Here is a 26,778-nt window from a genome sequence, read left to right as displayed (position 1 = left end):
GCCATATATACACCTTCGGCCCTTTTACACCCCATTAGACTTACCAGCGTCCGCGACGGATAAACACACGCTACGTTCCCCGTGCTTCGGGAGTGCGATCCAATCATAAATTTTGCTCCTCGACAAGGACACTCGGTGTCTCGCGGGAGGATCCATTACCTCGTTACATCAGGAATCGAGGAAGAAAATACTGATGGTGTATATTACTGTTACAACTGCGTAGAACCTTTCAAGGTATGAAACAGTGTAAAGGAAATAAAATATAATTTATGGTCGTCTCAATTATATACATTGGATTTTTCGTGTAGCGTATAGCTTAATATCACTGACAGTTGATATATCAACAGTTACGTATGTTGTGAATTTGTCGTGGTATTAATTTTCTTAAATTTTATTTTTTATATTGGAAAGTTATATCGTTTCGTCTGTCATTTATTAATAACTTTTGAAAAGAAAAATTAAATTAAAGTAATTATAATATACATATAGGGAACCAGTATCACCAATATCAGTATACAACTTTAGGGATCTTATTTCTTAAAGTCTTAAACAATAATTAAAAATAAAACTTTGAAATAAATTTAAATTACTCGTATCTCCTATAAGATGATATCGCTGTTTTTATAATATTTGCAGTCTCGAATTTTACAACAATTAAATTTCTTGTAAGATAAAAATAATTTAACAAAATAAATCCAAAAATTAATATAGAAATATTATCTTAACCTTTTCTTTTGCTTTTACGTAAATCATATACAAAATGCTTGTAAGTTAATGGTATGTGTGACGTTGGTGTATCATTTCGTGGAAACTCACAAAATATTGAGAGTTCTGTCTATATTTATCTAGATCTATTGTAAATATATAGTTCTATAGTTCTTAATAGATAAAACAATAATTCTAGATGAGCTTTGGAAAGAGTTCTGACGTTTAACATAGTTTATTTAATTTTTATTTAAAATTATCGTAAAATAATTATGTTTTTAGAGTTATCGAGAGTTCCGTGTACAAAAAAAAATATTTTTTCTCCAGTTCTGAAGGTATGCTTAGATATTATCTATTAGGAACTATAAAATTATTGTAAGTGAAGTCAAAACTCTCAATATTTTGTGAGTTTCCACGAAATGATACGCCAACTTCACACACATAAGTTAATGTATATAAGGATTCCTAAAAGTTTTTCACTTGAATGTGAAATATTGTCTATTTATACAAATACTTTATATTGTGCGGCAAACGTAACATATAGCGCGATAATATATAAAGATTAGATTAAATTATAATAATTTAACAGATAGATCTCATAATACAGTTCCTTTTATTTTATCTTATATGAATTTTATCATCTATCGTCTTATCTATGCGTGTCAGTTTACGTTTGCAACCCGATTTTACATCTATAACTGCATTATGAAAAAAATAAGAATAAAAAAAATACAAATAAAACAGTTTTAAAACTCTACAAACGTGTAAAGTGAGCTAATATTATGAATTATAGTTATCCTTGTTTAAATTACATAATTTGCAAAAGAAAATATTCAAATATTATTCTTGCTTTTTGTGTTTTTAGTACTATGAATATATAAATGATGGGTTTTTACTTCTTTATTTATTTAAACATATATTTTTATCACAGTATCAATAACGTACAATGTAGTTTAATTTTCGAGAAATAAGGAACTATTACTTTAAGAAACGTATGTCGATATTGACGATTTTTCTGTATGTTTTTTTTAGAATATTTTAAAAATATTAATAATATCGAATATTGTGGCATCGAAACTTTAAAATAAATTATTATAGTTGTTCTAAATTATTTGTCCTGTATTATATACTATTGCTGTCCCGTATATATTTGTACATTCAGGTATTCTACGAAACTATCCAAACTCGATGCAATCGCCTCAATTGTCCGTATCGAGATGAAACGAGATTTATTAGTAGGCCGTTAAACGCCAAAGCACGAGGTGCGCCTTGTGATGCTGGACGGAAGCACGTATTTCCGATTAATATTCCGTTTGTCCGGCACCTAACGAAATCCACCTGCGCGGCATAGTAATATATCTGGCCGCGTCGTAAAATCGTAATTAGCCGCGATTTCACGAAACAGAATTGGCTACCAGCATTAGTCACGAGAGGCGCGAATTCGCAATGAGAGATTAGGCAATCTGTGACGCGCAAGTGCTTCGTGTACCAAAGGACCAAGCCGTAATGCAGTCATCGATCAAGCACAGTTATAGGCCATGCCACTCGCGGCGCCTCATTTCCTTCCGAGCTTCGTAATGTTCAATCGCGATTCCATTTATGTCGAAAACTCGATATTCACATTATTTATTGATATTGAATCATCTGCTAATACAATATAATAACACGACTTATCTATATAAATTTAATATAAACTGTGTTGCTACATATATTCCTTCAATGTGTGCACATTTATTGTTTCTTCGACGTGTGATTATAAACTTAATTAACTTTCTCTTGATAACGAAATTTGTTCTCTAAGGAAATTGATTTTTTTGCGTTACTTTCATAAAATTGCAAATATGTTTTCAAGATATTTACTATTACAAATTAACACGCACCACGAGCTCCTAATATATTTCTTGCTATGAAAACATCAGCTTTAAACTTTGGGTAGAGAATGTCTAGGTTACGGAATATCGGGTTTGGCGTAACCTATATAAACGTGCTCTGAAGTACTATGAATGCAAGAGTTTGATCCTAATCATAGTCGAGGCTTAACTGTGCAAAGGGATACGAAACATTCATAATTTGCCGGAGTTACATTCAGCCACTTGCATTAGACCAAATGCATCAGCGATGCAGAAAGCCACGTGTAGAGCTTGTGCGGCTCTTTGTAGATTTTGTGTGAATCGTTCTTTAATATGATACTTTGAATCTAATTGAGTCTTTGCATTACGTATGCTGTAGCGCAAATGGTCCTTACCGGACAAGTATTTTTCAGAAGATGCTTTTTGTCCGCGAATTCTCAGCAAAGCTACATTTAAACTTTAATTTTATTAACATCATCGGCAATATGCAGTTGATAATTTAAACCATTTACGTATAAATTATAATATACATAGATCACCACAAATCAAAGAGATCCTAGTAGGCTTTATGAAACTTGCATAAATCGCGAGTGAATATTATGCTCATGAATTTGGCTTTTGCCTCAAAATGTTACATACGAACGTTACATTCGATCATACGTTCTTTCCACAGAAAAAATATAATTGCGATATGAAAACAAACAATGAAATAAAACAATAACGATAAAGATTAAAGAGTTGCTAATTTTCATTTGCGTGAAGTTGGGTCATTATATTTTAAACTCTATATCTCACATTTAATTATTATGATTAGGATTTTTTTCCATATATTTTAGAAACTCTGAGACTGGAATAAAACGCTCTATTAATTATCCGAATTCTGAGGCTAAGACGCTAGCTTTATATAGGTTAATAAATGTAAGATTAAATCCGCATACACCGGATAATCACGGGCGGAAATCTTGCTTCGTAATTCCACAATGTCGTCAAAATATATTCCCGGGTTATTACGGGAATCTCATCGAAAATTTAAGTCCATAATATTACCGGACCAAAAGTACTTTCATAACTTTGGCCGCTGCGCCATGGAAGCCATTGTTAATTTCACATGAATGAATCGTAACAAACAAGACGAATTAATTAGAGACAAGATATATTTCAATCTTTATTCGTTTATTTTTTTTTTTTTTTTCACTTTGCCGATGCGGACATAAATGTCTCGCGTCTTTCCCAGACTTTGGAGTTGCAATAACCGGCGAAGTCATCTTGGTACGCTAAGCCGGAATTACTTCGAACTGGTTCCCGACGATAACGAGCTGAATTAGCTAAAACTGTATTATAATGGCATCGTAGATGGAATCCGATGAATATTTAACAACTAATGTTTAGTTTGTTGGGGATCCGTATATACTTTGAAATTGAGAACTTTACAGTCGTGACAATTATTGCGACATATAATCTGGTTTATATTTAAAATGATATAAACCAGATTATATGTTGTAGTAATTGAAAGATGGTTGCGTAAAGTGACGCTTGATAAATCTTATCGATTAAAAATGATAAATAACATTGACACATCAGAAAATTTGTACAATGATATTATTGAATAATGAAGCTATTTTAATATTAGATGTGTGATAAGATGTACGTAACAGGTAATTAATATTTATTAATATCTCATGCATTATAAATTTAAATCATTTATAATGCATGACATATTAAGATTAGTTATCAATTAAATTGTAATTACTGTATTGCTTTACCTGCTACGGATCGATAGCGGATTTAAAAATTATACGATTTTATCAGAGAAAAACGGAAAAATGTTCTGGGATAAAACTTATACGGCAGTCATGATTGCAAAAAATACTAAAATGTTTATAGACCAGAAATATGAGAAGGTGTGACCACGGATTTTTTTATAACACATCGTCTTACCTTTTTCGGTTCCGTGGACTCTAGGAAACGGATTCTGCCGAAAGGTTTACGATTCTGGAGATTTCGATAAACGAATAATCCAATTTAATGCCGCGAAGGGTTCTGCCCAAGTTCCAAGTCGAAATTGCCGTTTGGGCGCGTGCGAATGGGAGAACCAAGCTTTGATTCATTGCACATACACTTGTGGATTTTCTATGAAGGTTCCAACAACAAAAGTATTTCGAACGTTCAATTTCGCGTGCGCTCGCAACGATAATGTATATTTTTTGTTTCTCCAATTTTTGTCCGCTTTCCTACTCTGACTGTAACAGTAAAACTAGTTTGTAATAGTCTAAATTATAACGAAAAATTTTAATTCACATAAGTTACTAAAAAAAATCTCTTTTTTGGTTATAAATTTTTTAAAATTGTGTTTCTAACAAATTTCAAACAGTTTTTTTATAAAAAGTTTTATTGAAATTGCTTACATTTCTTTAAGACCAAATATTTTAACAAATACCGGTAATTTGCATTAATATAGTACAAAGTGATCTCAACATTCGTAGATTTCACTTTTTTTTAAATTATCTAGATGTTGCTGATCACAAGTTCCGTGCATTTAATATTCTATTTGCATTTTATTATCATGCTTATAGCATCTCTAAGAGAAGTGAAAATGTAAAGTTTGTACTTTTAATTAACGCGTCTACTTATATTTTCTTTTTTATTATGAAGATACACTACCAGTTTTCTTTGACTTCGTAATGAAGCAGTTGTGCTCAACATTAAAAGAAGTTTGAATGTTTAACAATTGGAAAGCCAGAAACTGAACTTTGAACAACAAAATTCTTTATGGAGTATAAAAAGTATTACGCATTTTTTGAAATCATACACAACATAAAGCATTTATCGGATTTTATTTTTGTTCGTCGTTTTAATAGCTCGATATGAATTATTTTGGCGGATATATCTATAAAAAAAAAGAAGTATAGCTTGAAAAAGTGCACGCATACGAATCTTTTATGAATATTTCATAAAATCTGTTGTGTCATGCTTCTCAGAATAAATAATATATTAGATATTTTATATTTGTTTTCTGTTATTTTTATAATTGAAAAATAAAAATTTGTTTCGACGTTTGGTTTTGAAAAATGTAAGAAAGAATTCTAAAACATTAGGAAAATATTTTATTAGCCATATAAAACATTCTGTCGCATTTTCTGTGTTGCATCTGTAGTTTGGTCCGGGATATCTGTATCCTCTGCGTGTATGCACAAGAGAAAAAACAGAGAAGAGAAAACTGAACTGGTTGGTTCGTTTGCGTATCAATAAAAGAGCGAAAATGTGCTTTGGTAGAGTGAGCCAAAGATATGAAGAGTGCACGTTAACGCATGTGCAGATTTATTGAAAAACATTTTGCGCATGCAATTGCTGCGTCTCTCTTTCAATCTCTGTCTTTCTTGTTCGCTTTTTTATTTTTTATTTTATTTTTTTTTGTCTGTTTTGTTCTGCTTAACAGTTGCACATGCACGCGAAAATTTACATCGAAACTCTTGAAAAAACCATGCACCGGACTGCGAGTCGTCGGACCTTGAATAAATATTTCTTTTTAAGGTAAAGAAAAAGCAAGGCTATATACACAGCTCTTTTGCGATTCAAGTTTTGTTGATATTGGAATTTAGATCAAGCTCATAGTCAGATGGCAATAAATTTCTCTAGTGGTAGGCAGTGTAAAAAGAAAATTATATGCGCAATATTAAATCGAGAAACTGGCGCGTTATTATCTTACGTTTTCTATTTCTTGAAATATTGATTTCTCGTCCTAGCTATTCTCTGGCGGGCTTGCAGCTGTACAGGTTCTTAATGGCTCGATTTTATGGAAATCGCTGTAAGCTTCTGCCAGCTGTTTCCATTACGTCTCCGTTATGTTCTGTAAAACCTTCGCGCCTTCAGCTCACAGTTCTTACAACGCGCCCGCTCACGTAAGAACGTCATAAAAGAATTTAATCGAAAAAGATAATTCAAGGAGAAAGCAAGGGCCTGCCTTGATATCTGCAGCGCGTGTGTCAGATAAAAACTATATTAAACGAGCGATAATTCAGTTCTCCGGGAACGAGCTCTTCTCTCTCTCTCTCTCTCTCTCTCTCTCTCTCTCTCTCTCTCTCTCTTACTCATTTTCACATCAAAGATGTGAAAAATATTGCCTTCCACGAGCACGCGTATTTGTAGAAGAAACATTCAAATTAAAAATCAATTGCGTTTACTCCGTTCGAGCGGATCATATTATCCGATCTATCCTTGAAACTCATTGCGACTCGAGCTTTCCATAAAAGATCGTTGCACTCTGAAAATTCACCACGACTCTACGATTGTCAAGTTAGGTGAGAGAAAATACACCGTGCGGTATCGGACGGATAGAAATGCTGAAATTTGAGAGAGACGACGAATCTCCATCTCTCGGTTCTCGAATAATAAATATGCATGCCGCCGAGAGGTATTAGCGGGAAGTAACTCTTTCCGTTGGAGAAATGCAAAAACATGCACATCTAACCGAGAAAGTATTGTTGCTCTGATGCGTTTTTACGTGGCTTGTAAGACGCTCTATCCAAACTCTCGCGGTAAATGGAAAAAGGAAGCTTGCTTTTATAAAAAGAAGCGACGATAAACGATGTAGGACAAGCCATTGGATGTCATTGATGTTATATTGGTTTTAATTGATAATTCAATCTTACGACACTACTTGCGACGTGTATTACTGGATATACTTTTCAGAGATTTTTGATACATTAAACTTTTATAAATTTCTTCTTAATTTTTAGCGAAGCTAAACAAGATGTGTCAAAAGCATCACATAATCTCTGAAAATATATCAAAGCGTTAATTCCATTAAATAATATAGATAATCCGTAGAGTGTTATGCACTGTGAAGGAGAATGAAAAGAACGAATAAATGAGAAAAGGTGGAAAGAAAAATAGGATGATAAGAGAGGGGGCTTATAGAACAGATAAAAGGAAGCTTGTTTAAACGAAGCATTACAGATTATATGCCTTTACGTTGCATATAACGATCATTATCGACATCGTAATATCGTGATTTTGAAGATTATATATAATAATATATAATATTTTATAATTATATTAAATATAATATTTAATAATACACTTTACAATATTTATACTCAGATAAGATATAAATGTAAATATAGATGAATAGAATTTCTAATTTTATTTACTTATAAGAAGAATAATGAAAATTTTTTTTATTATATTGATAATTTTAATGACATTACGATATAATATCTTTTATCTAACGTTATAGTTACATAATTCATATAAAGTTATTATATGAACACTTAAAATAATATATTACATTATATATTACATTATGTTTGACTTCAAAGAATTTTTTTAATTGATATATCTGGTTGAATAATTTGAGTAATAATAATACGTATCACGAATAATTATAATTATCACTTAGGTGAATTATTATTAAAAATAGTTCTATATTAAACATTATGTGGTTAATATAAAAACTATCGACTTATTTATGTTATTTTATCAAAACGTGCTTTTTTTAGTTTTGTTTTTATGATCAAAGTATAGACATAATGGTATCACAAGATTATGATCTCAGTCATTCATGTTCGTTATATTGCTCTAATCTGTTTACTCGTCTTTCAATTGGAATTTTTATTAAGTCAATGCAGATAAGCGACGGATTTTCTGTGTATAAGCAATAAACGTCAGTAGTGAAGCGGAACAATTCCGTTGTTTTACTACGCAGTACAAAAACGGTTTGTTAGAACATTATGTTAGATCAAGCATATTTTTGATGTGTTAATATTGTTTCTCTGAAAATTATGTGTCATTGCGACAGAGAATAAAAAGAAATCTAGATAAATTTAGAAAAAGTATTAATACATAAATATAATATTTAATTTAAATAACGTTTTAAATATCTACATACGAAAAAAGTTGTAAATAATATCTCATAATTTTTATAATTATAAATGCATAATTGTAAAAATATGTGAATCAAATTGCATATGTTATGTATGTATATTATTTAATTTTAGAATATACTTGGAATAATAGTGTATAGATGTATAGACGTACTCGTATATCATCGGACGTGACGTACATTTGTCTATCTGTTTAAAATTATTATGATTAAATAAGATATAATATCAATTTTTGATGTAATGATAACTGAATAAACTGGAAAATTCCTTCCTCTCTCTCTCTCTCTCTCTCTCTATATCTATCTATCTATCTATCTATCTGAGACAGAATAGTAATTTAAACAGACAATTAAAAAGTACAATTTATAACTCATAATTATTTGCTAGTTCACATATTCGAAAAAAGTTTAGAAAGATTAAAAACTATCATTATACTCGCTTAAGTGCTGGGTTTCAAAGGGTTAATTAAAACGGTGTCTGTTTCACGGTAGGGAAATGAAAGAGGACGCACAAGGCAGATCAGTCTTACAGCAGAAAAAGAGAAACTATACAAAATGTTGCTTTTAATGGACAAACCATTCGAAAGGAGGAATCTCAACTAAGGAATTTTGACTGGCTTTATAGAACGTGTTCAATCGCAAAGCTTTACAAAAAAATACGAGGGAATAATCAATAAACCTATTTAATAGCAATTACATCATATAAGATTTTCTAGAGTTGTAAATCTCTTAATTTTTATTACATACATAGCGATTCTATCACTAAGCTTTAATAGTGCTTTGATATAATTCGTAATTATTCTCTGTATATATTGGAATATTGGAGTATTCTTTATGCCGATTGCGTAATTGTCACGTTTCTATTGCCTTATGGATTGTTCATGACGGGAATTCGATTTGAGTTGAATTTACGATTTGAATATAATTTATGGCAACGCAATTCAATTTGAGTATTCACATGCAGAATTAACGCATTACCAACTTATATTTTTATTTATTCTGTTTATTAGTACTTATATAAAAGTTTGATTAATTGATTACATCGAAATTATTAAATCTGTAAAACATATTTTATATGCATAAAATTGTTTGTATGTTCTTTCTATTATTTTATTATATTCATTGAGGATATTATTTTTAATTTGTTCCATAATTTTTGGTAAAACGTTGTTTTACATGCTTACATAAGTATTTCAATAATATGTATAATTTAGCACAATTTAATTCACAAACATTTTTCGCAATTCTTGTTTCGCGATTTTACCAGTGATTATACGCGGAAGTTTATCGATGAATTTGACACCCGCCCGAAGTTTGCAGTGATCCGGCAGATTCTTTTCTACTAAATCCATAAGCTCTTGCTCTGTTACCTGCAAACATTTGATAAATGAACGAAACGTTTCCTACTAATATAAATGTGAAGAAAGTTATTGTTTAACTTGCTTGACATTTAATATAATTGAAAGTAATAGCAATACCTACCGTTTTACCTGGCACTACAGAAACGACAGCCATTGGACGTTGCTCATCAATTTCATGAGGCATTCCTATTACTGCCGCTTGAAACACTGCTTGATGATTCTGTAAAACAGCTTCGATTTCCGCCGGCGAGACATTGATTGATCTAAAAAGAATGAAATCCGATATTCGACCAACGATGAAGAGTTCTCCGTCATCGTCGTAATATCCTAAATCGCCGGTGCATAACCAACCTGAAACGTTTTGCATTTTGGCCATTTATTATCTCTCTATTGCAGTTCCCGGTCATCTGTACATTAGTATCGCTAATTGAAAGTTTCGATCGAGTTTCCAAATTACAAACCGTCAGCATCGAAAGCTTTTTTAGTTGCTTCAGGGTTCTTATAGTAGCCATTCATTACAAATGGCGCTTTAACGCGTATTTCTCCAACTTTGTTAACCCCTAAGACTTTTTCAGTTTCTGTATCCGTCACTTTTATTTGAACATTATATGTAGGAAGACCAACAGATCCTGGTTTACTGTCTATTTTTTGGCCAGTGATTTCACCTCCCGAATCGGTAGATCCTGACACAAAATATTAATACTTACATATTATTATCAAGGAGATGGCGTAAGATTAAGATTTCGTATTTTTTCGTAATCTTGTAAATAAATAAAAAAATGTCTGCTTAAATTTTATAAAAATTTTAATTTGAAATTTAACATATTTATTGCTGTGCAGTTTTAAATATTAATTTCTATTGTTTAACTAGTTAACTAATCTTTAATGTGTAGTTCAGAAATTGAGTCGAAGAAAAAAAGAGTAGTTAGTAATACTTTTTAAATTAATTTAAAAACAACTTACCATAACCATTACATATTAAAACGTGTGGTAATTTTTTTCTCAATGCCATTTGATGTTCTTTCGGGAAAATAGAACCGCTAGTAAGAACAAATTTTAATGTCGACACGTTATATTGCTTTAATCCGTTTAAAACATCCGTTTTAACCAACTGAATTAAAACAAATGGGTCAGTAGCAAACCACGATACCTGAAAGTTACCGTCAAATATAATAAAATTATTAATAATTATTTTTTTTAATTCTTAATAATTAATTATTAATTATTATTACAATTGCATTTTTCAATTGTATTTCCATCAAAATCAGGCAATACGTTTTATATTCAAAGTTTTGCTTAGAAATTATTTTTTTTACTTACTTGGTATTTTTCGATAATGCTGCAATACATATTACTTGCATTGTCATCTGTCACAGAGTCTGGTGCAACGATTCTGGTCGAACACGCTAAAATGGCCTTAAACGCGAGCAAAACGCCATAATGCCAACGTAATGTCGGTGTGAATAAGCAAACTTGACCGCGCATTTCAGCAATTTTTTCTTCCATCAAGCGATTGTGCATAGAACTGTGCGAGATCTCAGTAGCTTTTGGCATGCCTGTAGTACCTGAAGAAAGAACAATAAGACAAACTTCGTCCGGATTGCTGATCGGGATACATTTGAATTCGGCAATCTCGCGACTATCGTGGCTCTTTATTATATCGTCTATTGATTCGTATCCATCTAGCTTGTCAAGTACTACTATTTTTACATCCATTTTCAACTTCTTTGCTGCCTCCGTCAAAATCGCGGCTGATAAGGGGATCGTAAAAATTATTGTTGGTGACGTTAGCGAGAGAAAGTATCGTGCCGTCGCTGAAATATTAATGAATAATTAAATAATTCAATAAAGTTAAAAGGTTACTATTGTTTAATTCGTTAAAAGAAAATACGAAATTGACAAACTTTTATAAATTTTGAACTTTTGTTGCAATAATTACTTAAAATGTGTTTCCAAGTATAGATTCCATAAAACTGTGTGTAAATTTACATATAAGATAAATACATATATTTTTATATAATCTGATTTTTTAAACACATAGTTTTAATAAGAACATTGATAATAAGCAAGATTACACACTTAAAGAAAGTTTATGGTCCCACGTATTACATTTGCCATTTAAATACATAATGCCCAATAATACTGTAATCCCATCTAGATTATTATCAGTACAAAGACCGATTATATCGCCTGGCTTTACTCCCTGCTTTTTTAACCACAATGCACATTTAATACTGCGTTCACTCATTTCGGCATAGGTGTTTTGTTTACCCGTAAAAGCGTCTATCTGTGTACCAACACATGTTAATTATTTATATTTAATCAAAAAGTTATCCAAAACAATTAGAAAAATACTAAATTATACAAAAGATACTGTTAGTATACCTGGCCAATACAGTCAGGTTTGCTTTTCAAGGTTTTTAATACCGTTTCAGCTACATTGACAGATTCTCTATGTATTGAATGTTCTGGTCCTAATAAGATGTTATCTTTGATTCTGCTACTGTTTTGTGATTCTTGCACCTTTATGATACAAACATTTTTTAGTTAATTATTGTTAAAACATATCAATAATAATCGTTTATTTAATTTAAACAGATTTTATATTGGAAAATAACTAAAGTTTGTAGTGTTTTTTTAAGTGAAATTCAAGGACAACATTTAAATATTTTGTACAAACATTTATGTACAAATGTACATAAAGATATGTCTGAGTATCTCTGCAATATCTTGTGTCATGTAACGCGGATTATTTTTATTTAGCGTTATGATTTGATCATCATCAACAACTGCACGCCTATGAATTTTTGTTCCGACAAATTGTAAAATATTTACGAGTATGAGAAATGTTAACGATATCAAATTTGCAAATAAACGAGATAATAATACAACAATAATAATAATACAAATTTATTACGTGTGGTGAAAATAAAAGTGTAAAAAGAAACAAGGAAAATCAAAAATACAAGAAAAATAGAAATATGAAAAGACGTTTCTAAATACAATAAAAAATGAGTAAATTATTATAATTATTATAGATAATTTATTGTACCTTATTCTTATTAATTGTTGCATTTCGTTCACACATTTGTATATATAATAAATATATTATAAAATGATTTTTATTAATTAAGTGCACTTCTCACGACCTAGCTGAATTATCACTGATGAAAGATTGATCAAGATTTTTGCCCTCTCCATTCCCCTCTCTCCATCCTCCTTATCTTCCCCACTCAAATGCACAGGAAAGTGTAAATAGTGGATTCTAGATTAAAGTTTGTGCAATATTTCTGCAATGTTGCTTAAAGGAAGGAGCATAATTCTATTTGTTATCAGAGTTTTATTATGGAGAGGCAGATAGCTCAGAGTGGAAAGAAAGAAATGCTACTTATAAAAAATATATCTATTTGAGAAATTACTATTAAAGGTAGAGATGGAATCTGTCTTAGAGAAAATAAGTGTCTAAAGAGAGTATAATACTTTAGAATAATCTTTTAAATTATTTGAAAAGAGAAATCACATTATCAATTAATCAGTATCATTATTATTTTACTATTTATTTTTACTAATATTGTGGAGACATTTTAAAAAAAATTTATTTCTCATGAGAATCTTTTACAAAACTTTATACGGAAGAATTTAGAGAAAGAAAGAGAGAGAGAGAGAGAATAATTTTAAACATACTTTTTATAAAAGAAAGTAAGACTTGTACAGATAATATTAGAAAAAAAAATGTTATTTAAGTTTCTTGTGCGAATTAGAACTTGAAATATTTGGGAAATTTCTGGTATTTTTTCAGAAATATTTTTGGTAGGAATAGTTATAAAAGAATTTATAAAAAAGATGGCAGGCAATTATAAATATGTGGTTGTATAAAAAAAGAAAGACTTTACGAGTTATGGACTGTATTAGAATAAAAATAGTACGTATTTTTGTTATTTTTTATTAAGCAGTTAATCTGAATATTTATAATAAATTGTGCTTTTGATGATGTACTACGTGTAATTTGTATACAAATATACAACATATTTTAATTAGTAAACATATCTCGCAGTTTCTTCTTCGCGATTTTGCCTGTAGCTGTGAACGGGAGTTTATCAAGGAATTTAATTCCACCGCGAAGCCGACAGTACTCCGGCAGATTTTTCGCTACCAAGTCATAAAGCTCCTCTTCTGTTACCTATAATTGAAATATTTCTTTCATGAATATCATGAAACGTATGAATTTCGAATAGAAGTTCATTTTTTTCGTGTTTACTGTCTGAAATGGACGTGACTTGTTTTGCTTGTTTTATTTTTACCGTTTTATCCGTCACTCGAGAAACGACAGCCATTGGATGCTGTCCCTCAATTTCGTGAGGTATCCCTATTACCGCCACTTGAGATACTGCGGGATGATTCCTTAAAACATGTTCGATTTCTGCGGTCGAAATATTAATGCCACAGTAAAGGATAAACTCGGATATTCTATCGATAAGGAAAACATTCCCGTCATCATCGTAATATCCCAAGTCGCCACTGAGTAACCAACCTGAAACGTTCCACGTTTCTTCTTGTATTTGATTAGTTATTTATCACATGTTTCTGCAATTCATAAATTGGACGAGTAGAAAGAGGAAATGCTCTTTCTCGATCAAAGTGAATCTTGATACTTAATAGTTTTATATCAATTGTTAAATAATTTTTTTATAATATATTTCATATATTAAAGTTACAATTTTTAACTGATTTCTAATTTATTTGTATGATATTCCGTGATATTCTGGTTGCATACCGTCAGAATCAAAAGCTTGTTTAGTTTCTTCTGGTCTCTTATGATAACCATTCATTACGGATGGCAGTTTCAAACGTAGTTCTCCAGTTTGATTAGCTCCTACAGTTTTTCCAGTTTTCACATCCGTCACTTTTATTCGGACGTTAGGCACTACAAAACCAATAGATCCTTTTTTGCAGCCTCTAACTAGAACGGTTACATCACCTGCTGAATCCGTAGATCCTAAAAAGGATGTTTTTTCATAATTTTACCATTACATGATACTGATCAAAAAATTATATAAGAATGTGCTATTATAAATATTATGTTAACATGTGTACGAATATCCACAGAAATTTTTTATTGGTTTGATATCTTATTTCGTATTATTCAAGTACTTAAAGAGCGTTTTCCGCTTATTCAAATTTTTCGTATTTAATATAATCTTTAATAACTTTAAAAACTATTGTTTTTTAATTGTTTGAAAATAATATAAGATAATATCAATACTTTGAATAATTACAACGATATTAATAAATTAAATATCAATATTTTTAAAGATTTAATGCCACTAATAATAGATCTGGGAGAGACAGTTCGCTTAGACTACCGTAGTTAGTCGTAATGAAAGCATGAGGTAATTTCTTTGCCAGAGCTAGATGATGCTCCTTTTTGAAGTGCGCACCGACATTCATCACTTCCTTCAAAGACAGCAATGGATACTTTTTCAATATGTCGCTCTTACAAAATCGGATTAACATGCCCGGCTCGGTGCAAAACCATGTTACCTTAATCAAACATTAATCATAAATATCATATTTCTTCATTAATCAATATTTGCAAATAGTTTTACAATTGCGGAGAGCAAATTTACGAGCTAAAACTTACTTGATATTTTTTGATAAATTCGCACATTGCTTCATCGTCATTGTTAATTATCACGCTGCAGGGTACAAGAATATGCGGCGCATACGCTAAAATGGCATGAAATGCCAACTGGACGCCGTAGTGCCAGCGCAACGTGGGTTCCCACAGACAAGTATGACCTTCTAGTTCCGTGACTTTCTCGGGAAGTAGGCAATTATATAAAGATGAATGCGATATCTCGGTACCCTTCGGCATGCCCGTAGTACCCGATGAGAGAGCGATGAGAGCAACATCATCCGGGCTGCTGATCTTAGCACATTTAAATTCGGTGATCTCGCGAATATCATGATCTCTCAAGATGTCCTCCACAGATTTGTATCCATTCAATTCATTGAATACTACTATTTTCGTATTTATTTTTAACTCTTTTTTTGCTTCTTCTAAACTCGGGACCGACGACGGCGTCGCAAAAACTATTTTTGGCGATGTTAAGGAGAGAAAGTATCGCGCCGTCACTGAACAAATGTGAATGAATAATTAAACAGACGAATAATGTATGGAAGGTTTGCTTGTACAGAGATTAAATTTTAAGCAGAGTTAAATCGATAATAAATTGTCGTTTTATTACACTGATTCACGGAAAGAACGGTTTTGCTTAAATATCTAAAAGTTTAGCTATTTGAAAACAGATACGAAATTGTAAAACTCTCAAAATAATTATGTAGGACACTGAAATTAGTTGCTAGAAAGTTTGCAGCAATTTTTTCTCATCATTGTTTTTAGTGTTTTACATAATTATTTTGACAATTCTGCAAAATTATTTTCAGATCTATACCTAGTTAAATTTTTATATTTCAACGAAACCGTGTTACTCAAAAGATATGTCTCTAGTCTTTTATAGTCTCTTGCGCTTGAAATAAAGTTGATGTATGTGCATATATGTATTTTTACATATGTTTTTGTAGCGCGACTGTGGGGGAAAAAGTAATGGAAACGGAATGCATGGTATACATACTTGGAGACAGCTCGTAGTCCCAAGGATTAGATATAGCACCTATGTACATAGTGCCCAACATAACTATAATCGCGTCCATGTCATTATCACAGCAAAGACCGATTATATCGCCAGATTTAATACCTTGTTTCTTCAGCCAAAGCGCGCATTTAATACTGCGCTCACTCATGTCAGCATATGTGTCTTGTTTACCTGTAACTGCCTCCACCTATAAAGCAAAAGATTTAAGATTAAATGTTTGAATTTTAATTCACGCAAGTTTTTATATACACTAGAAATTAGCAATAATCATTTTACATTAATAACGTAAATTTAATGGAAGATATATTTATTAAAATACCTGACCGACGCAGTTTGGTTTGCTTTTCAACGTCTCAAGTAGCACCTCGGATATATTAATAGGCTCTCTATTTATTGGTATGTCTTTACCTATTAAAATATTGTCTTCTATTCTAAATTCACGAATAACATCGTGATAATGGAGTTTCTGAAATTTTTGACGTAATATTGCATAAGTTTAATAGAAATTTTCGCTTAATAACTTTCTTAAAAAAATTAATAGATATATTACAAATATTCGTAAAACAGTTGAATTTAGATTTAAAGAAAGAATATGCAAAAATATAAAAATTAAAAATGATATTCAGACAAAAATTTTAAAATACTAACATTAAAAATGATAAATACTTTAGGAAGCCTTTCTTCCTTTAATAATCTTGACATAAATGTTCGTTATCAAAGTTATGATTTTAGATAATCTTCAAAAAGTTTAACCTATTATTCATTGTTTATTCGAAATGTAAGAACAAAGAATGTCATGTTTTTTATGTAAAATAATGATAAATGACGTATCATTAAGAGTTTAATAAAAATATGAGTAGTGAATAAATTGTTACATTAATTTTTTATGTAATAAATAACAAATAATTATTGAATTATTGAGAATAAATAATTTAATAATATGCAAACGATAAACGATTTAAATGAGAGAGATATTGCAATTATTTAAAATTATAAAATATAATTGAATGAATTTGATAATTGTTTGTGATTTTACAAAAATTGCATCATTGAATTTTTGTTTGAATATTATTATAGCTTGTTTATATTATACATTATTGTAATATTTGCAACTTGTGTAGGAATTTTTTAAGGATTATCGAATTGTAAGAAATATCTTTCCGTGAGTTATGCGCATCAAGAAATTTCAATATTTTATTGATAAATATTATTAATTGTTTTTAATTTAGTAGAAGCACACATGTTTTCAGTACCTGGAAGTGGCATACATACACTAGTCATTTGTGTCCGACTTGATTTTAAAACTCCCAAAGTGCTTGAAAAATTCTATTAAAATTCTATTAAAATTCACACATGTTTCTTAAGGTCTCTATTAAATTATTCTACTATGCGAAAACAGTTTGAAGAAAATTATAAAAATCTTAAATTCTGAAACGTTAAAAATTATAAAAATGTTAAAAACGGCATAGATACAACGACCTATGGGGCTACTGCAAAGCAATTATAGAATATTAATAATTTCAAGGAAAATGCGTTTTTAATAAACGAAGTAAATATCTTCTTACTTTTCTGTCATCCATCGCTGTTGCTCGTTCACACAGTTTTATAAAATTTCTAATAATACCTGCTACCTTTTGCGTCTACTACTTTAGTAATAGCCGGATTGCATTTGTAGTCAATATATGAATCAAATCGGAATTATCAGGCCATTTATTACGATATATTATCTCTCCCACTCGAGAGAGAAGGAATTAAGACAACGCTTTTTTTTACTAGGAAGTGCTATCATGCGCATGTGATCGGAAATGAGTAATAAAACATTAAGAATTAAACGACGATTGGATCAAAGTAAATATGCGTAGAATTCCCAGAAACAAACACCACACGTTTGAACTCAATGATGGTCTGAGTTGTAATTATTTTATGATTCATAAAAGCTCATTGACAGAAATCGATTTTCTTTTATTATAAATATAAATAAATATATTTAAAAATTTGCAATTACAATAACCCTAGACGTTTTTGTACACAAATAACACTTCAATGGCTGTAATTGTTGACTCATTATAAAATCGTACTTAGCCCGAAGACTACTAGTTGACTGTGTATTGTCTAGTGACTATTAAATACATACATCGCGGAGATATGCGACTGTAAATGAGATTGAAACGATGAAAATGCAGTTTTATCACCAAAGATTAAGAAATGCTAAGCCATGAACATGGTATTATTGAAAGATAATTCTAATTCTATTCAAAATTGTACGCAATGTTTACATTAGTAAAGAAGAAACGGGGATTATGGCTATTGTAGGCATTACAGCTATACCTATTATCTCCATTAATAGATGGCAAACTCGAACAATTGCCTCTGGAATTATTAGTTTAACAGTTTAACTCTTTACGTCACTTTTTTTTCTAGTAAATATAATTTTGTGAAATTTATTATCCGGGGGTTTTCAGGATTGCTGAGTACGATTTTAGTGTAAAAAATACAAAATTAAAAATGGCGGATCCAATATGGCGAACTGAATTTTCAAAATCCACCAAATTTACGTGAAACTCGTTATTCGAGAGTCTTGAATTTTTGAAAATGTGACAGTGTTGCATCTTCAATTTTTAACTGCGTGTTATATATTTTTTCATAATGGAAAAAAGGTGTATAATATGTAACGTCAAGTGCTTTTTCAAGTAAAACAAAGATTAATTTATATAAATCTGTAATTCATATAACCAGAGTAATTTATATAATGTTAAACTATGCATAATTTAACAGTTTATGTGTAAAAAATAATTAATAACATTGTAGCCAACATATTTTAATAACAATACTTGTATTTTTATACATTATTTTTTTATATTTATTTAAAAATTCTTTATTATTACTTTGATAAAGTTTATACTACTCATTACTCATACTACGTTACCGTTTATACGGTACATCTTGTTTTTTAAATTGTATAATTTTCCTTCAATTTAATTGACGTAACTTTTTGCTAATAATTTTAATTGCTTTCTATCAATTTTTCCAGTGCTGCCACGCGGTAGTTTATCTATAAATTTGATTCCTCCTTTAAGCTTACAATAACTTGGTAAAGTATTATCCACTAGATCATGCAGTTCTTCTATTGTTACCTGAAAGATAAATTCATATAAAGGATTATTTAAAGGATTACTCATATATTTTTGTAAAAGCTTCTTTGGAAAGATTTTTATATATCTTCTAAAGAAAATACAATTTCTTTTTTTTATAAAATATTATACAGTTGTGATGTACCTCTTTTCCGATTACTTTCTGAATAAATGCCATTGGGTGTTCTATGTCCACTTCATGTGGTACTGGAACTACCACGGCATTGAGAACTGAAGGATGAGTTTCAAGTATACCTTCTATTTCCGCGGGTGATACTTTACAGCTGCTGACGCTAATAAAATCCGAAATTCTACTGACGAAGAAAATTTCGCCATCCTCATCATAATATACTATGTCTTTAGTGTGCAACCAACCTATATGCGTGAATAAAATGTATTTTTTGCTTAAATATTTGTTACCTTAAATTTATACAAATTACAAGTTTATTTTCTTTATTACTTTCTTTAATACTTTAACTATATGGCAATATCATTCCCATAACATGGAAAAATACTTTTGTTGTTAAAATAATATATATCACTGAGCATGAAGAATTGATTGAAACAGTTTTAATTGGTTTTCTAACTAATAAATAAAATTTATTTATTTAAGAAAAATGTTAAAAAGAGGGAGAGAGTATAAAAGTATATCAACATAAAAAAATATATTATGAGAAAACTATTAATATTTAAAAATATTAAAAATTTGTTTACTTATTGCAGTTAAAACATGTAATAGAGAAATGAACTTTGTAGATTAAATACTAAAAGATATAATAAATGTTATTTTATTAGTTTAAAAACTAACCATTTGAATCGATCGCATTTTTAGTTTCTTCTGGATTTTTGTGGTAACACTTCAATAAAAATTCCGACTTTATACAAAGTTCACCTCTTTTATTAGGTCCTACAGCTTTACCAGTTTCTTCATCCACTACCTTCATTCGTATTCCCTTGGTCACAAAACCACAAGAACCTGGCTTACTATTTTTCGCTTGGCTCGCACATAATCCCCCGGCATCAGTCAAACCTGAAAAAATACTCTCAAATGATTGAAAATTTTCCAAAAGGAAAAATTAAATGATTTTATATAATGTAGCCTGACGTCATATTAATTTTTCTTCTGAGCCTCTTTTTTATTGAAAAAACAATATAAATATTGTTTGCATAGAATTGTACGGGATGATTTCTAAATAAGTATAAAAAATTTAAGGAGATATTTCTTGAGATTTATTTTATGAAAAAAAAAGTCTTATGAACATATATCTAAAGTACTTTGTTTTTAAAATATCAAAAAATATGAAAATTTTAAAAAATTAGGAAACGCTCAGGGGTATTTTATTCAAATTTGATGTACATATGATATTAAGAACCATTTTTCAGTACCGATGAAATATTTTTAGATCCATCAGCATGCGTATAGGTAATCATATTAATTTTTTTTTTTTATGAAAAAAATGGTACGCAACTGTTTTTTTTTTAAACGTAACAATTTTTTTGAAATCCTGAATTAAAACTAGATATACGAAAACTGCCACTTGTGTTTTTTATGCAGTTAGCCATTTTTGAGTTAAAGTAAAAGTTAAAGACTGTAAATATCAGAATTTTTCTTTTCATAAAATAAACCAAAGATTTTCCTCTAAAAAAAAGAAAATGTACTTAGAAATTATCCCATGATATTCCACAAAGTTTTATCGATAATTTTCTTTTTTTAATGTCACAGCATGTTAATTGCCGAATAATAGATTGGATCTTTCCGATTTAACAATTTTATCTATCTTACCATAACAATTTAATATCTTAGTATGTGGCATTATTTTTGCAATTGTTTCTTGTGTTTTCTTTGTCAACGGCCCACCAGTTATGACGAGCTTTTTCAGAGACGGCATAGGATAGTCTTGTAAAATATTGTATTTAACTAAACGGTTTGGAAAGCCAATATCACATCCATGCCACGTTACCTGAGAATATAGTTGAATAATTTTAGTTAATGCAAAATATATTTTATCGACTAAGAAGATTAAAAATTTATATTTTTCCTTTTTTTTATTTAATAATATTTAAAAAATTAATTTTTAATTATGAAAGCATAAAAAAATGTAAAAATAACTTTAAAACTATAAAATACTATAAAATACTATAAAAAAATGGAAACTAAATGAAAGAATTTAAGAATTTATATATTGTATTAACCTTTAAACATAATAGCAAAAGATATTAAAAGAAAATAATCCGTGATGTTATACAATTATACTATACTACTATACCACATTAATAAAAGAGTTCATAGAGTTTCTAATGAGTCCATGTACTAAATTTAAAATCGCGCACAAAGCAAAATTTGAAATTCAATTTGTATTTATTTTGTATTAAGATATTGCTGAAAAAACATTGCTTTAAAAAATGAATATTAATTGAATTATCAGTCCATGTTCTTAACTGTTATAACTTATTTCTCAAGCTCACCTTGTGGTCCTGAATGGCTTTGCATACTTGGGCTTCATTGAACTTTTCTTCCTGTGGAGGAATGATCCATTTTGCGTTTGACAAAATTAGTTCAAACATCAGACACAGTCCGTAATGCCATCGTATCGTAGGTATCGATAATGTTACTTCATTGATCATATGAACCTCTTCGACGGCGGTGATGTTATTATAAAGGGACACGTAAGACAGTTCAGTTCCTTTTGGCATACCCGTCGTCCCGGAAGAAGGACAGATCATCGCCGTGTCATGAGGATCGACCGTGGTGCAACGGAACTCATCGATCTCTAACGGGTCGACTTGATCCTGAAGAATATCCGTCAAAGATACGAATCCTGGTTGATTGCCGATAACTACGACTTTAACTTCTAGATTTTCTTCTTTTGCCGCTTCTGCTAGATTCTTGACGGACTCTGCGTTCACGAAGACTATTTTTGGGGACGTTAACGATAGACCATATCGCGCAGACACTGAAAAGAGATATTTATATTTTTACGAGATTGTTCTACTTTGTTAATCTATAAAAAATTTGTTTTTATAGAATATTTGTATCGAAAAAGAATTAGTGCAATTGAGGTACAATTTTTGTAAAAATGTTTATTGATTTTTGTAGATTACGATAATATTTTTTATTATCTCAGATTATCTAGTGGATTATATAAGTATAGATAGCGTTGGACTAAATTTCTTCTACAAAAAGGATTAGAGCCATCGTTTAATTTGAAAGATAAAACAAAAAATTTTATTAATTTTCATAAAATTACGTACACCAAATAAATTAGTTTTAAAATTTAAAAATCAACGTGGCGATCTCTTTTAAAGATTAAAATATTTAAAATGACCTTTAAAAAACCGTTATTTTATCAATTTTTAATTAATATAAAAATATTCTTAAAAACAGACCTTTTTGAGTCCAACAAAGTAGAATACTCTTTTTATCTAACGATTATATATTTTTGCCAATTATTCTCTAAAAATGAATTCAGCAATTGTAATTTTAATTTAAGGGCTCAATATACATTTTACAAATTTATCAAAGCTGTATATAAATTACTGTATAGTAGATGTATGAATTATTCAGCTAATCGAATTAGAATAATGAGCATTTAAGAGAATGACATACCTTTTGATACTTTATGATCCCACGGACATATTACTGCGGCAACATACAAACTTGCGAATACTGGTATATAGGTGTCTATGTGATTGTGAGTCCATATGCCAATTTTATCACCTTTCTGAATGCCTTGCTTTCTTAACCACAGAGCACATTTAATACTTTGTTCTGTCATTTCCGCGTAGATACTTTCTTTTCCCGACTCAATCTCTAGCTAAACATTTTACAAAGTTTTAAGATGCAGGATCAGACTTGTACACATAATTTTACGATTAAATTATTGATTAAATTTATTTTACTTTCGGCGTTACGTTATTTATAACATCTTTTTTTCTTAAGTAGCTACTCGAAGTTTGTCGATTAATGTTACATAAACAGTTTCTGCAACTACTAATTGGAAAACATTTTTCCATTTTTTTTATCTGTTATTTCTAATTTCGCCTAATTTTACCGAACTAATTGAAACTTACAGAGCCACAAACTTAATGGAGCCTAATCAATCATAAGATTTTCATGTGACGGTACCTGTCCGATAAAATCCGGCTTATTCCTCAATCCACCGAGAACCAGTTCTCCAATGTTCGTGCATCCTGAATGAGTTTCCTCCGCACCAATCAATATGTTATCCTCGATTCTGAACGACGGTACGTACTAGAGAAAAGCAAGGGTATATCGTGATTTCACTGACGCAAATGTCAATTGGATCATTTTTATTATTAATGCGTTCTTACTTCCTCGTTGGCTTTTTCGTTGCTCTTCGACATGTCTGTAAAGATTTCTCAGCAGCTACAATCACGTCGTCAGTCGTGAAGTGTCAAAGACAAAATACTTGTGTATCAGACTTTTATCACTATCCCACCACCATTTTGCCGACAATCGAATCTGTAATCAATTCTAGACAATCGTATTACAAAACTAATAAACTAACTAGAATTAGTTACTAGCTCTAAATTTTCCATCAACGTTTTCAAAGAGGAAGTTTATTAAATACTAAAGTGTAAAAATACAGTACATAATAATAGAAAAGAAAGTAAAGCTTAAATAAAAGTAAAATATAATTCAAATTGACGCTAATTACATAAATGTGATAATGAAAATGTCATGTTTATAAGTAAGAAAACTAACATGGAAAATATCTTAACCAGGAGATTCTGATCAAGTGTTCTTTTCTTATCTAATCTTTATTTGTGTATCTAGGAACTTTTCCATTTGACATTTGAACGATTTTATGTATTCTTGTTTTCGGAAAAAACTTAGAATAATTATTAATGTTACTATACACATTTCATTCTATTTTTTCTGTTAAATAGAACTTTATATATTGTCAGCGCATCTGTAATAACGAAAAACAAAATTTTTAAATGTACAATGGATAAAGTAAATAAAACTAAAAATTTAAAAATATAAAATTTAGAAAATATAAAACTGTAGACATTACAATTTTACCATCGAATGAGAATGCATATATTACAATACACATTCATAAAAAGCAAAAATGCATATTTACTATATGTGCATTTTATGGTTTTATGTGAAATTGCTTTATTTATTTTATTTATATTAAATTAAATTATTATTACATATAACATTACATCATCATTATTATTATTATATACTAATATCTCAATTACCTTTTATAAATATCTAACTTTGAAACATTGGAGACATGGACCGTGTCGAATTATTCGAAAATTTTTGTTCGACGGTATAATAAATTTATGAGGTCGCGGGAATTCCCGTTCGGCGGTTTGCAAAATGCATTTGCACCGAGCGATAAAAATACGCTTATCGAAACGGAGTTGCATTTGGGCGTTGCTGTATGCATCGCGCCGATTCGACGCCACGGTAATTTATCGTCGCCGTGCGCAACGGTTGTGAAATTTTTCTACTGCATTCGCGAGCTACTACTGTCCGTCCTGACAACGTTGACAAATGTCGTTTCGAATGCTTCACAGAACCGCACGATGTCTATTCTCGAATGACATTTCACCTGACGTGTAAAATATAAATGCAAAATTCTCAAGTGCTCAATCAAGTATTATTGATAATTAGAGCAAACGCTTGTCTATCTTCGAGACAATTAAAGCAGATGCTATCGAAAAAAAGTTATTTAATTAATTGTTTAAGACAATTATAAATAATAATAAATTAACTAATGTTTTGTAATAGATATTAATAAAATTAACAACGAAAGTTTCTTGCTCGTATTATCAAAATAATAAATAATCGAAGGTCAAAACGTGTTAAGTTAGTTATAAAAACTGGATATGCTGCGCTTCCTATTATTTAAAAAAAATTTTATTGCGAATAAAAACGTATTCTCTAAAGGTTATAAAAAAAAATTTTTTAACTAAATAAATTAAACACTTACAAATTGATCACAGCATGGATGGAATACTGTGCTCGTTTGTCAATGTATGTCTGTACTGAAAATCTTTACACCAGTGAGAGAATTTAACAGATATGAGCAAGGTGAACGTGGTCATATGTACAGGACGTAACCAATGTTTGCTGTTCTCTTTATGTTATGTTTTCTCATTCTTTGAATTTTTTTTGGCAAGTTTATAACTACGATTAAACGAGTAAACAATCACAAGTGATGTATCATGTGGAGACACTTAACATTTAAATTTATAATTATATAGACGGCTGATGAAGACAAATGATGTCAAAACGTTCCATCAACAGTGTGTTATTAATACTAAAGTGAATTATTATTATTTTAGAACCAATTTAGTTTGTTTTGGACTTTGATTTACTAATGAAATTATTTATCTTTCAATTTTATGAAAGATAATTCTATAACATTAACCTAAGTAATCGGACCATGATGTCGAAGTAATATTACAAAATTTAGTATGAATATATATTTATACCTAATTATATAAATATATTTTTTATTACATAAGAAATATGCGACGAATTTCACGGGTTAATAATAATGAAATTCTTTTATATTAGAAAAGAATGTCACATTTAAATTATCAGTTAAAAAACTTGATCAAATAAAAATCGCGCGTTTAGTTACAGTTTAATTTATCGATGCATTATCGATATGATTGTTTGCTTATTGAAGTCGTTATTATCTTGAACCACTATGAAAACTCAGATCAATCAACTCAGATTATCAATTCAAGATTATCAATTTACGACTTTTTTATATTGAGAAATCAAAGAAAAATCAAGAAACGAGGTCTCATCTGGCTTTCTGTTGTTTACTATTATTGATACTGCTTATTCATCGTTTACTCTGCAATATGTAATGTTTGCCAGAAATCAACAATGAAATACTTTGTATTGGCTGTATACGCAATATTCTCCAGAATCGTGTCATTATCATTCATTAAACATATTTGTTCATCTTCGCAATAATTATTAAGATAATAAGAAAAATTATATATTATCATATATTAGCAACTATATATATTATTATTTATTTTTATTGCAGAAATTATTATATAAATTTAATAAATAAAATATGTATATTATTAGGAAAAATGTTATCCTTTTTTCATTTTAATTTTGTTAATTATACAAATTATATAAATTATATGAACATATGATTTTATTAGACTTAGTACCCACATTTACTT

At 29.8% G+C, this 26,778-nt stretch overlaps 3 protein-coding genes and 1 long non-coding RNA gene across 8 annotated transcripts in view; 1 reads left to right on the top strand and 3 right to left on the bottom strand.

Moving 5' to 3' along the window:
- LOC120359842 overlaps window positions 1-26,778 on the top strand; it is a 97,968-nt gene that overhangs the window by 21,406 nt on the left and 49,784 nt on the right. The window lies entirely within an intron of this gene.
- On the bottom strand, window positions 9,439-12,956 carry LOC105196065 (luciferin 4-monooxygenase). The gene is made up of 8 exons (XM_011161790.3): window positions 12,850-12,956; window positions 12,183-12,320; window positions 11,877-12,084; window positions 11,118-11,611; window positions 10,761-10,947; window positions 10,259-10,480; window positions 9,919-10,148; window positions 9,439-9,806 (listed from the first exon to the last, which is right to left on the bottom strand). Exons 1-8 carry the CDS (start codon window positions 12,883-12,885, stop codon window positions 9,657-9,659), a joined length of 1,665 nt encoding a protein of 554 aa, XP_011160092.3. The 5' UTR covers window positions 12,886-12,956; the 3' UTR covers window positions 9,439-9,656.
- Window positions 13,725-18,134, bottom strand: LOC120356877 (luciferin 4-monooxygenase-like). 3 transcript variants are annotated; one of them, XM_039459224.1, is made up of 9 exons: window positions 18,019-18,134; window positions 17,707-17,881; window positions 16,773-16,919; window positions 16,433-16,640; window positions 15,439-15,932; window positions 15,161-15,338; window positions 14,572-14,793; window positions 14,099-14,328; window positions 13,725-13,977 (listed from the first exon to the last, which is right to left on the bottom strand). In XM_039459224.1, exons 4-9 carry the CDS (start codon window positions 16,599-16,601, stop codon window positions 13,828-13,830), a joined length of 1,443 nt encoding a protein of 480 aa, XP_039315158.1. In that variant the 5' UTR covers window positions 16,602-16,640; window positions 16,773-16,919; window positions 17,707-17,881; window positions 18,019-18,134; the 3' UTR covers window positions 13,725-13,827. The 3 variants fall into 3 exon arrangements, with proteins under 3 accessions (XP_039315158.1, XP_039315157.1, XP_039315159.1); XM_039459223.1 differs by lacking the exon at window positions 17,707-17,881 and having other exon boundaries at window positions 18,019-18,124; XM_039459225.1 differs by lacking the exons at window positions 13,725-13,977; window positions 17,707-17,881 and having other exon boundaries at window positions 14,243-14,381; window positions 18,019-18,124.
- Window positions 19,260-25,654, bottom strand: LOC105196107 (luciferin 4-monooxygenase). Of its 3 annotated transcripts, none has more exons than XM_039459222.1 (9): window positions 25,557-25,654; window positions 23,917-24,079; window positions 23,711-23,836; window positions 23,192-23,399; window positions 22,051-22,538; window positions 21,368-21,545; window positions 20,477-20,614; window positions 19,730-19,959; window positions 19,260-19,587 (listed from the first exon to the last, which is right to left on the bottom strand). In XM_039459222.1, exons 2-9 carry the CDS (start codon window positions 23,947-23,949, stop codon window positions 19,429-19,431), a joined length of 1,560 nt encoding a protein of 519 aa, XP_039315156.1. In that variant the 5' UTR covers window positions 23,950-24,079; window positions 25,557-25,654; the 3' UTR covers window positions 19,260-19,428. The 3 variants fall into 3 exon arrangements, with proteins under 3 accessions (XP_039315156.1, XP_039315155.1, XP_011160161.1); XM_039459221.1 differs by having other exon boundaries at window positions 20,393-20,614; window positions 25,557-25,653; XM_011161859.3 differs by having other exon boundaries at window positions 20,393-20,614; window positions 23,917-24,067; window positions 25,557-25,589.

This window comes from Solenopsis invicta, chromosome 16 (assembly GCF_016802725.1).
Source record: "Solenopsis invicta isolate M01_SB chromosome 16, UNIL_Sinv_3.0, whole genome shotgun sequence".
In the NCBI taxonomy this organism is placed as follows: Eukaryota; Metazoa; Arthropoda; class Insecta; order Hymenoptera; family Formicidae; genus Solenopsis; species Solenopsis invicta.
Note: the sequence above shows the minus strand (reverse complement) of the source record. Positions and strands in the feature narration are given on the sequence as shown.

Bases quoted from the DNA above. Each gene is read 5' to 3' on its own strand.
- LOC105196065 (XM_011161790.3), bottom strand. From the start codon at position 12,885: ATGTGTGAACGAAATGCAACAATTAATAAGAATAAG. The intron at 12,321-12,849 runs GTACAATAAATT...TGTATCATAAAG, and splicing joins CAACAATTAATAAGAATAAG to GTGCAAGAATCACAAAACAG. The intron at 11,612-11,876 runs GTGTGTAATCTT...TTAATATTTCAG, and splicing joins GGACCATAAACTTTCTTTAA to CGACGGCACGATACTTTCTC.
- LOC120356877 (XM_039459223.1), bottom strand. The intron at 15,933-16,432 runs GTATGTATACCA...ACATTTGTTCAG, and splicing joins GGACTACGAGCTGTCTCCAA to TGACGGCGCGATACTTTCTC. The intron at 14,329-14,571 runs GTATGCAACCAG...GGAACGTTTCAG, and splicing joins ACAAGCTTTTGATTCTGACG to GTTGGTTACTCAGTGGCGAC.
- LOC105196107 (XM_039459221.1), bottom strand. From the start codon at position 23,949: ATGTCGAAGAGCAACGAAAAAGCCAACGAGGAA. The intron at 23,400-23,710 runs GTACCGTCACAT...TAAAATGTTTAG, and splicing joins AGCCGGATTTTATCGGACAG to CTAGAGATTGAGTCGGGAAA. The intron at 21,546-22,050 runs GTGAGCTTGAGA...CTATATTCTCAG, and splicing joins AAGCCATTCAGGACCACAAG to GTAACGTGGCATGGATGTGA.